General features: G+C 40.7%; 1 protein-coding gene and 1 long non-coding RNA gene across 2 annotated transcripts in view; one reads left to right on the top strand and one right to left on the bottom strand.

Moving 5' to 3' along the window:
- The first annotated feature begins 752 nt into the window (after nucleotides 1-752).
- The window catches only part of grinaa (glutamate receptor, ionotropic, N-methyl D-aspartate-associated protein 1a (glutamate binding)), an 11,286-nt gene continuing 1,302 nt past the window's right edge, over nucleotides 753-10,736 (top strand). The window contains exons 1-7 of the mRNA XM_018750398.2: nucleotides 753-1,114; nucleotides 6,943-7,317; nucleotides 8,233-8,348; nucleotides 8,455-8,655; nucleotides 9,495-9,623; nucleotides 9,862-10,005; nucleotides 10,465-10,736. The exon at nucleotides 10,465-10,736 is cut by the window's right edge and continues 1,302 nt beyond it. Of these exons, the coding sequence (XP_018605914.1) occupies nucleotides 6,978-7,317; nucleotides 8,233-8,348; nucleotides 8,455-8,655; nucleotides 9,495-9,623; nucleotides 9,862-10,005; nucleotides 10,465-10,614 (1,080 nt within the window). The 5' untranslated portion in view covers nucleotides 753-1,114; nucleotides 6,943-6,977 and the 3' untranslated portion in view covers nucleotides 10,615-10,736. The remainder of the gene's footprint in view (nucleotides 1,115-6,942; nucleotides 7,318-8,232; nucleotides 8,349-8,454; nucleotides 8,656-9,494; nucleotides 9,624-9,861; nucleotides 10,006-10,464) is intronic.
- The window catches only part of LOC108933395 (uncharacterized), a 4,991-nt gene continuing 4,179 nt past the window's right edge, over nucleotides 9,925-10,736 (bottom strand). Inside the window, exon 3 of the long non-coding RNA XR_001966061.2 lies at nucleotides 9,925-10,001. This is a non-coding gene — a long non-coding RNA (uncharacterized LOC108933395). The remainder of the gene's footprint in view (nucleotides 10,002-10,736) is intronic.

Raw genomic sequence — 10,736 nt, 5'->3', positions numbered from 1 at the left:
GTGAATATTAGCATGCTAGTTTTTCCCTCCTCACGGTTGTGTTCGTGTGCTCAACGACATTCCCTCTTTGAGAAACTCGGCTGCTGAGAAATGCTTTCTAAGGACCCTACATGAAAAGCCTTGCATTTACTGACATTAAGCAAAATGTTTACAAAGGATATCTTCCTTGGCCGAAAAGCATTGAGAAATAAACCTTTGATAAACCTAAAAAACTTTTTACCACTGCTTATGCAATAAAACTTAGACTTCACTGAAAAAGGTTTGTATTTTATATTCGGTTTTGTAAGTTCATGTTAGAATTTTGTTTTAAAACTGAAATATTAAAATATACTCACCCTTTGTAAGACTGAAAGAAACCACTATAACCAAGTAAACAAATGATCATGAAAGAAACTCAAGTTATGTTCTGCAGCAGGTTTCACCGTTATTTTTTCTTTTTATTGCATGGAAATTCAGTTTTTGCTGCTGCCACATGACATTCTGATTTATGCATTTTTTCGTTCTCCGAGGACAATAGATTATTGAAGGGTCTGTCAAGATGAAATTTTGAAAATCAAGACAGTAATGTGACTAATATAGACAACAATGTGTAAAGCAGTTAAAAGAACTTAGCAGTCCAAACTATAAAGGCAAGAATTTACATTAAAATGTTGCTTACACACAAGACCCTCACTGTTTTTTTTTCCCTATCATGTGTGGATACTTTGACAACTGCATCGACTATTATTTTATTACAATGCACTTGTAGTTTTATTTTTATATAGGGGGAAAAAAGATACGCAACATCTTTTGAAACCACAAATTTTCTTTTAAAAGCAACGATGGTGCATGCGATTGAGCAGCAGACCACTCCCGCGGTCCGCTGGGGCAGAGCCAGGCTCTGCGCGGGATCCCCCGACTACCCTCCCTGCCGTCATGTGACAGCGGCGTGAGGTGACGTCATGCGCAATGTCCCAACGGGCGCGCGGTGGACGGCGGGTCTCGGTCTCTCTCTCTCTCTCTCTCTCTCACACACACACGGATACAGAGACAGACGCAGTCGAAACAGCTGACGACGAGCGGTCTGGAATATAACAAAAACCTGACGTTTCGTGCTAGAACTGATTACCAAAAGGTACGTTGCGGATTTTAAACAACATTTAGTCGAACAGGATTCTTTATTTCTTCATTTTAGCGCTTTTGAATTACTTTTTTTCCTTTAATAAATGTAAGTGAAAAGAAAAACATACGAGGAGGACTCGGAGTCGGAAAACCTCGACGGCTCGGCCGATGTTGAACATCATGTTCAACAATCAAAATGCTTTTACAACCATAAATTTATGGTTGTAACATACTATTGAATGAGACGTCGTCAGCATGCAGTGGTACACGTAGGTGATAAAATTCTACATTGCAGAGTGTTGAGAGGCAGAGGGTATGTCCGTCTCGTTGTGCCGTTCGTTCTCACTGACGAGTGACGGCACCGTCACGGTCGCTCAGTCTAACGGGCGTGCTAGCTAAGCTAGGCCGCCTACTTTAAGTGGTCGTACAGTCGTCGGTTTTATTGATATTTTAACCTGGTTATAGAATCAGACCTGTGTCAGGGTAATTCCAGCTTGTCGGGTGACTCGGGTGGCTGTGGGAGTTAGGTAACCGGGGCTAATTGGCGGGTGCGTCACGTGAAATGGGACGCGAAATGGCGTGGTTCGCTGGAATGTTCGGGAGAAAAGTCGAACATTGGACCATGGCCGAGTTAGGGAACGGGGTTGAAACATGGGTTTGTGACTCTGAAGTCGGGTTTGCGTCGACTTGATGCTATTATCAAAATAAAAAGCGTGAGTGTTGTGTGTTTCTCGCGCAGCATCTTTTTTGTGTCTGGTTAGGCCTGAGACCCGTTTAGAAAGTTTCCCGTCGTCAGGCGCAAGCGACGCAACACGAATGAGGTGACGGAGAAGCGAACGCGTAAAGCTCAAAGCTGGTGTAGAGACGGTGAGACAGCGGCCTCGACAGACGGCACCTGCCTGCCCGCGCGCGGCTCGTGCACTAGGATGGGGCAGCTCTTGTGAGGAGCGGGGCCGCGCGCACGGCAAACATCAAAGGCGGCCTCGGTGCTGAAATACTTTGCGCCTTGCTCAAATGAATTGTGCTGTCATATTTGCTATATTAACAGTGAAATTAGACTTTTTACTCAGTTACTGTGTCTGTTATCAACTAAAATCTGCTTCACACTCTTGTCTTCTGTAACTTACTGTCGCAGGATTTGAGTTGTGACTCAACTCACTGGTAAGACTATAAAATTTGTTAACTTAAGTGAAACTTTAAATGTGTTATTCAAGCATGTCTGTGACTGTAGCAAGTATGATCCTGCATAAAATAAGACTTCTAGTATCATAAAAGGTTTTGGAAGTAAATCATAAATCTGTTTTGTGTGTGATTTTCTTTCGTTGTCTCATCTCATTATTTTAAGTTATGCAGGTGAACCAACCAATCAGTTCTGCACATAGTGCAAATGAAAGAACACCATACACATCCTTGATATATTTATTGTGTTATTTAGCTATTTTTCATATCCTTTTGCACTTAACATTTTATTTTTCATAACTTTTTGCTCCCTGGTAGCACTCTATTCTATTACATGCTGTGCTTCTTGGCAGTATTGCTGTTTGTTGTGATGTAATGGCCAAAATCAGTTATATAAGGGGCTAAAATACTGTAAAATAGTTGTGTAATGGCTAGCATGCACTTTTATTGAAATTATGGAAAATATTTGGAAAAGCCAGCATGAATATCTTAGTCAAGCTGCATCATTAAACTAAAGTAATGTAGTCAGAATTTTACAGTCAGGAGTCCAAGTTGGTCAGGTTTTGGGTATTAATTTTAGATGCATTTGTCCTGTCATCAGCCTCTTTTGGTTGATTCCTATACACCAGTAATTTTATTGAAACCTTCATGTGTTGAATGAATGTGGTTTGTGAAATGTCTTTCTGTTTTTCCTGTTCAGTATCCAGTAGTAAATTGTTGAAAATCTTTAAAAGAATTTCTGATGCATACTATATTATATAACTGAGATTTCCTGTATATAAAGATGTGGTCCTTGTGATTTCTCTTGCTGGGCATACTTGAACGGTTTTGGTTCGGCATCTTGGGGCCATGTAGTTCCTTTATTAGCACAGTTTGTTACCCTTTGCTGGGAACATTTAAATGATGATTTGCCCTTTAACTCTTTTTCTTTTAATTGAAATGTGCGATTTTGGAGAGTCACCACTCTGCAAATTACTATCCACAGTGATAATTTTTGCAGAATTGGCTACATGCATTGTACATCACCCAGTGATGGAATTGTGTTGGTCATTGTGGTTCATCCCTGAATCTTTGGTCAACTCAGAAGGAGGTCATGTGTAACCAGCTCTGGGATATTTCTGGTAGCACAGTAAAGCTTTCTGCAACTGTCCTGACTCTCATCCTGGGATTATAGAATTCAAACAGGAGCCATGGAAGAAACTGATTGCTTTGGGTTTTTTTTTTTTTTTTTTTTTTTTTTTTTTTTTTAAAAAAAACTTGTAATACACTTGTTTCTCTTTTTGAGTTGTACAGCAAATTAATGAAAACCTTCTGCTCAGAATGCAACTCCTAAAAACACTGTAGGCAGAAAAGCAAAGGTAAAAATGGTCACTTCCTTGTGGCACTGGGGTCAATAAGAGGGATTTCCACAATGAATTTTACAGACTGACAGTTGACTAGCTATAATCATACCAACCCTCTGACTGAACTCTGGCCCCTCTCTCAGCTCAGCATGTTGGCCGCTGCTCCTTTACTGCTCAGTTTCCATGTTAATATTCAAAATGGCGTCTTGGCACAAGTGTCCACTTTTAGCCATATGCAGTACAGGTCCGTCCTTAAATTCTTGTGAAAAGCACCTTCGGTTTCTAAATTTGGGAGCAAATAAGTAATATTTTCACTGATGTAGCGAAACATGGACTACTTTAACACCTTTTATTAGTCCCTTAGAATTTCATTCCCTTTCTGTACAGACGATCACATTTCAGCAGCTGCTACTTTTCCTTCTAATAGTGTCTTTTATGCATTTATGGTATCAGTATTGTTGCTTTGTCACAATTGTTTTCATTGTCTAAAGTTGAATTTAAATTCTTCCTGTAAAAAACATTTGTTCTTGTGTCCTACTCTTTGCCTTTGTTCATTGTGTTTGCTCTTGCCATTAATTCTGAATTCTGCCCACTCATGGTTTAAAACTGGGGGTTGAACTGACTTGTGTAGATGGCAGATTTGACAATTTGTCTTGTTGAATTTCATGCCTGCTGTACCTTAGTTGTGATGTCTGGTGGACAGATTCAGAGGGTTGGCAGAATAAGCCTGCTCAGGCTCTGTCAGTTTGTAGTGTCACATCTTTCAGGACAGTTAGACAAGCAGTTGAGCAGTTGCATATGCAGGATGTCCACCAAGCATCTTGGTGCAAGACTTATTTGGTGCTGGACCAAACTGGACTGGGCAATGAAAGTTCCTCCCTAATCCAGCCGTGGGCCACAGGAGAAATGGTGTCAAACGCTTTATCGCTTGTCATCTTCCCTAAGAGGATTTTTAATCCCCCCTTAATCCTTGATACATACACTTTAGTGACACTATTTTCCTTACCTAAATGTGTTCAAATAATTTTGGCAAAAACTGCACAACATAAAGGTTTTGTAATTTAAAAAAATCCAAATCACTTTTATAATCCAACTCTCCTTTGACTATATATTTCTCTAATTTTTTTAATAGAAAAATATGCATGCATACATACTGTTTTCAATATTTTTCATCAGGTATATCTACAGGTCTTTTTGATTTTGAAAACAATTGCTGTTTCCGTTTTGTAAATATATTTAATGGGTAAATTTTATGGCAACAGCCAATTCCTTATTAGAAAAATTGTAAGAAGTTATGGAACAGAATGGCTGCTGTTTGTTAATGCAAGACCAAGTTTATCATAGTTTCCTATAAACACAAAGCTTCTGTGTATTGATTTCTTAAATCTTAATATTTAAATACTGTTTAGCTGCAAAGCTAGTAACATCTTGTTGAGGGGGATAAAACAGTCATATTATTAAGTTGCTATGGTCTCCAGTGGCTGATGGTAAAGAAGGTGGTTTTTCTTAAAGTCCCATGAAGGGGAATTTGAACAGTGATATGTATACTTGGCGTGTGGTGATATTGAGAATGAAGAATGATATTTGATTTAGATTCTGAAGCATGCTATATGATGCAGTGCATGAATGGCACAAGTGTTAAATTTTTCTGTGTACTTTAAGAAGACATGCACTCAGCAGGTGGGTTGGCCCCAAGACCCTCAGTTGGCTTTTAGCTCCCAGTTTACTGTGTCCCAGTGTTTTACTTTGCCTTTACTTTCAGCTGCACAAAAATCCGAACCTCATTTATTGGTGGAATTTTGAGTGTAAATTGGAATTTTCAGAAAATGTTATTAGCATTCAGTAGTGCCAATTTGCAAGTTATCAATGCCAGTGATGGTAACTGTTGTAATGTTTAGTGGGTGTATGTTTGTGGAAGAAAGCTGATGTCACTCCGCACATCCAGATGGATGTGATACATTAATACCCACACGGTCTTGTGTTGTAGCCAAGAAGGCAGGGCTAGTTATAAACAGTGTTGTGAAGGAGAACTGGAATGATCGCTATGATGGCTGAGTTTGGAGGCAGAAAAGCAAATCTCTGTTTGGAAAGGCTACATGCTGCTTGCTGAACACCTCATTAGCTTAATGAGGGGCTGTGTTTTAAAAGCTCATACTGCACTGTACTGTTTCTGCTTGCCCTGTCTTTCTGCTGTGTGTGAGGACTGACTGCAGAAAGAAAGCGGCCGGATACATATTGTGGTTTTTGCAGATAAGTGGTGAACGGTTTGTAGTGTAACTCTGGTGTAAAATCCAAAAAGATCCAAGTGTAATATTTTACTAATCAAATAAACATTTGTGGAATTTAGCTTTGAAAGGGTGTAATTTGACTGTTCAGTTTCTCTTGTGATCTGACAGACTTTATAGTGCCTGCATAAGGTTGAGAGAGCAATTTCATAACTGGTCATGTCAGCCCTGCCATTTCTTGTGAAGCTAAATAAGGAGACTTCCTCTTTTGTGTTTGCTGACCTCTGTTGTTGGGTCAAAAGTGCATGCAGTTTAAACCTTTGTAGGTAACTTCCTCTATCAAAACTGCAAATTCTGTAATTGCATAGCAAAATGGTATTGAATGCAGTTAATTACTATGGGCTTTATAGCAACACCTGACAACATTCATGTAAATATGCATGGTGAAACACGCATTCCATAAACTTTGTCCAGTTTGTATTGTTTTTTTATTATTATTTCTGAATATACATAACCCTGCTTTAGTTTGTTTTGTCATCAGTACTTGAGAAGAGAGATGTTGGTAGTGATGGCACTGTGAAAGTGGGGGCTGTCTTTGAGAATAACTGGATGCTACAATGAAGGCAGAATGAGTGTAAGCAGACGACTGCTGAGGCCAGCTGAGTGTAGCTCAGCACTACAGAATCCCACAATGTAGCATGGAAACATGCTCTGGTCTTAGTATGTCCGAGATTTAACACCAAGCACTGGTTCCGTTATTGGTCAGCTTTTTTAATATTGATCCATTTCTCCACACCAGCTGAATATTCGCAAATAATATGGAAGTAAAAACCTAGTAGTTAATGAAAATGTTTTTTTGCATGGGCATACATACACCCACAAACGCGGAACAGCATTTTTAATTTTGCTAAATTAATAAATTGTCTGTTGTCTAAATTCAGTGTATGGGCTGTCATTCTTAGCATCATGTAGGGTGTAAATCAGTTTTCTCTGGCTAAGTGAAAGAGAAATATGAGGAAATCTGTAACTTGTTTAGTACAAGTTCAGTTTTAATTCACTCTTTATGAATTTTTTTTTTCTCGTTTCTCTGATAGTGAGTTCTGACAACTGGGGTTTAGTCAACGCAGCCATGTCCCAGGACAAGAGTGGCTACCCTGTTATGGGAGAGAACAACCCCTTGCATAACTCTGTGTTTGGCCAGCCGAACCCAGCTGCATTTGGGATGCCACCACCCAACTATACGCAGGCCCCAGGTGGGGCCCCCTTCCCCCAACCTGGCGCTTTTGGTCAGCCCAGCTTTGCACAGGGTGCACCTGGATTTGGGCAGGCTTCCTACCCACAGATGCCCTTTCCACAGATGCCCTACCCTCAGGGTTCATATCCCCAGGGTCCTTATCCCCAAGGCCCGTACCCCCAGAGTCCTTACCAGCAGGGCCCACCTCAGCCTGGCTTCGTTGCAGATCCCAATGGTAAGTTCTCCATGGTGCTCTTTACTGATATTAACTAGGCTTATTTGTCTGTCATTATGATCTTACGACACTCCCTCATTCACTTGCAATAGATGACCACTTGTCTTAGGCAGAGTTGCAGTGTTCTGGAGCCTGTCTTGGAAGCATAGGGTGCAAGGCTAAGCAAAGTACACCCTGGATGGGGGACCAATCCATCACAGGGCAATCTCTCACACAGACACTCTATGAGGAATGTATTTCAGGAGAATTAGTCACCTTACATCTCCTTCAACTGTGGGAGGAAACCCACGCAAACATGGGAGAACATGTATATTGGACACAGCCTGAATGTAGGTTGAGCCTATGCCCGGTTGCTATGAGGAACCCATGCTACCCACTGCACCACCAGATCACCCTGATCCTATGAAAAAAATGCTGAATACTTTTGACTGGATCGTGTCTGTAAACTGCTCTTGAAATACATGGGATGTATGTTAGTCAAGTTACTAATCACTGAAGTTTAATTAAATACTACGGCATGTGCTTCCACAGTACAATGTAGAACATCAGTGGGAAATTGGTTCAGTAGATGTACGTGCCTTTTAGTAAGTGTTTAAGAAAATTTTGGGGTGACTCATGTAAGATATGGCACCTTTATTAAGGGTTCCACTCAACTTCTGCTAGATAACACTGGATGGCTTTGCAGGACTTCAGTAGCTACCAGGAGTATCTGCTGCATTTTAAGCAATCCTGTCAGAAGGTGTTTACCAAATGTTGACTACTGTAGGATATCTCCATTTACTACTTTATTGATGGTGCCCAGTGACTGTCCCACACTACGAAGTGCACAATGGAAACTAAAACAGCATGTTTTGTAATTTGGAAGGAATGCATTTTACAAGATATAGTATTGTTGTATTGCTGTATTCTCTTTAGCCCCCCTGAACAGTCCGGGTTACCATGCCGATGTGCCACCGTCGTATTACGACAATGAGGAGTTCACCCAGTCAGGCTGGGAGGACAAATCCATCAGGCAGGCTTTCATCCGCAAGGTAAATGAGACGAGGGATACATTGTCAGAAGACAGTAAATTGTTGCCACCCTGACCAGTTTACTATTGCACATGGTTACACATTGTTTTCTCCTCTGTCTTGACAGGTCTTCTTGGTGCTCACTGTACAATTGGTGGTGACCTTCTCCTTTGTGGCAGTTTTCACTTTTGTGGAAGACGCCAAGCGCTTTGTACGCGTCAACAGCTGGACATACTATGTGTCTTATGCAATTTTCTTTGTGGCGCTCATTGTGCTCAGCTGCTGTGGGGAGTTCCGTCGCAAGCACCCCTGGAACTTGATTGCGCTGGTATGACCTTTCAGTTTGTTATACAGTATAGTTATCCCCCGCTATGTGGTTCTGATTTGTTCCTGAAAACAGACTGAATATTGGAAGAAAAAGTAATTCTTCCCAGGTCCATCCCCACATCCAGCCTGATATAACGAAAAAAGCTATGAATAAGAATTATTTGATGGCAACCATGAAGCTTTTTGAATCTCATTCAGTTGGAGTAGCAAACATGGTCCTGTCTATAAAAAGCTTTCACCTTCATATATTTGAGGCTTTTCTGTTTTAAGTCTATACTTGGAATAGGGGTAAGAATGAATTTTCACTTCATTATGAAGCTATTTTACATTTGCCTTTCTAAAGATTTACCGGGTCTGTAGGGTAATAGCAAGCTATTCTTGAAAATTTCAGGAAGGATCTGTATATTTAAGAAAAGGAAAAAAGAAATTATACCATAAACAACTAACTCATGCACGGACTAGCTTGAGGAAGGTTAAGGCTGTATCACTCACTGCTTGTTCTGGTCAGGGTGATGGTGGTTGGGGGCCTATCAAAGAATTGTGAAGGGGGGGGGTACACCTTGTACAGGATGGCAGTCCCTTGGAAGGTGATTGAGACTGTGTGTCACACTTAAATGAATAGGAAAATGGACACCCCATCTCAGTCTCTTGTCACACAGCCACTTTGCACTATTTTAGCACATTGGACACTGATCCTGTCTAACTTAATAGGAAGTAAAAGGAAACAACATTCAAAGAACGAATCCTTTCTTTAAAAAGTTGTGAAATGGTCAGGCACAAATTACATAGCACTGATAAGTTAATAAAGCTAACATTTATGTGTACATGTCTTTCTCTCAGTCCATCCTTACCCTCAGCCTGTCCTACATGGTGGGAATGATTGCAAGCTTCTACAACACTGACTCTGTCATCATGGCTGTGGGCATCACTGTGGTTGTGTGCTTTACAGTTGTCCTCTTCTCACTGCAGGTCAGTAGCTGTTCATTTTTTGACCTCTTTACTTCTGAGTGTCTATGTTGCTCACTATTTGAATTGAATTTGAGAGCAACAGCAGAACAAGATTTTCTAGTAGTATCAACTAAGTATTGATGTGGATGTAAAGAAACATTTTAAATTCATGAGGTGGTGATATTGTGGTTTTTCTTCAGATAACATTTTTTCATTTTTATTGTCTAATTTACAACTCACTTCTACCCCCTTGTACCAGACCAAGTATGACTTCACCTCATGCCGGGGAGTTCTCTTTGTCTGCCTCATTGTCCTCCTGCTGTTCTCCATCCTCTGCATCTTCATCCGTCATAAGATCCTGGACATTGTCTACGCGTCGTTAGGAGCTCTGCTGTTCACCTGCGTAAGTCAATTATAGTGCAGGATTTATGCCTATAAATAGAGCTTACTGCATGTGTTGGTGCAGAAGTTTGTCTGGTAGTCACTCTTTAACCATGTCTTTTAAATTAGTTGTTCAGTTTTGATGTCATTACACAATTTTGGTGAGGTACAGAGCTGACCATGCTTTTCCTGGCTCGATGGGGGTTTGATTAGACTACCAGCAGAGACTCCATCTGCAGAGCTGCAGAAGGGAAAGTACATTATTTTTATAACCAGTTTGAACCTCACTTAGTGCTTGCCTGAAGAGTCATGGGGAAAGGAGAGCATGCAAAAGGGAATAATAGTGGTCACAATCAAATTTATAAAGACTGTTGAGAGGCTGAAAATTAACTTCGTGATGTAAGGAGTTAGTGTGTTGATACAACAGGACTACAATTTTGACACAAGATGTGACTCATAACTTATTTTTGTGTGCCTCTAGTTCCTTGCTGTGGATACTCAGCTTCTGCTGGGTAACAAGAAGCTGGCCTTGAGTCCAGAAGAGTACATCTTTGCTGCGCTCAGCCTTTACACTGACATAATCAACATCTTCATGTACATCCTGGCTATTGTGGGCCGCTCCCGTGATTGAGAGCCCTGGTCAGAGGAGAGAGGAGGTCTGAGCAACTGAATGTGGAAAGATGGGCTTTCATTACACGCTTTCATTACATCCCTTTCCAACTAAGCTTGTTCCACTCCCCTTTGATCATCATC

Source organism: Scleropages formosus, chromosome 23 (assembly GCF_900964775.1).
Source record: "Scleropages formosus chromosome 23, fSclFor1.1, whole genome shotgun sequence".
Taxonomy (NCBI): domain Eukaryota; kingdom Metazoa; phylum Chordata; class Actinopteri; order Osteoglossiformes; family Osteoglossidae; genus Scleropages; species Scleropages formosus.
The sequence above is the reverse complement of the archived record's forward strand: the minus strand, read 5'-3'. Positions and strand labels throughout refer to the sequence as shown.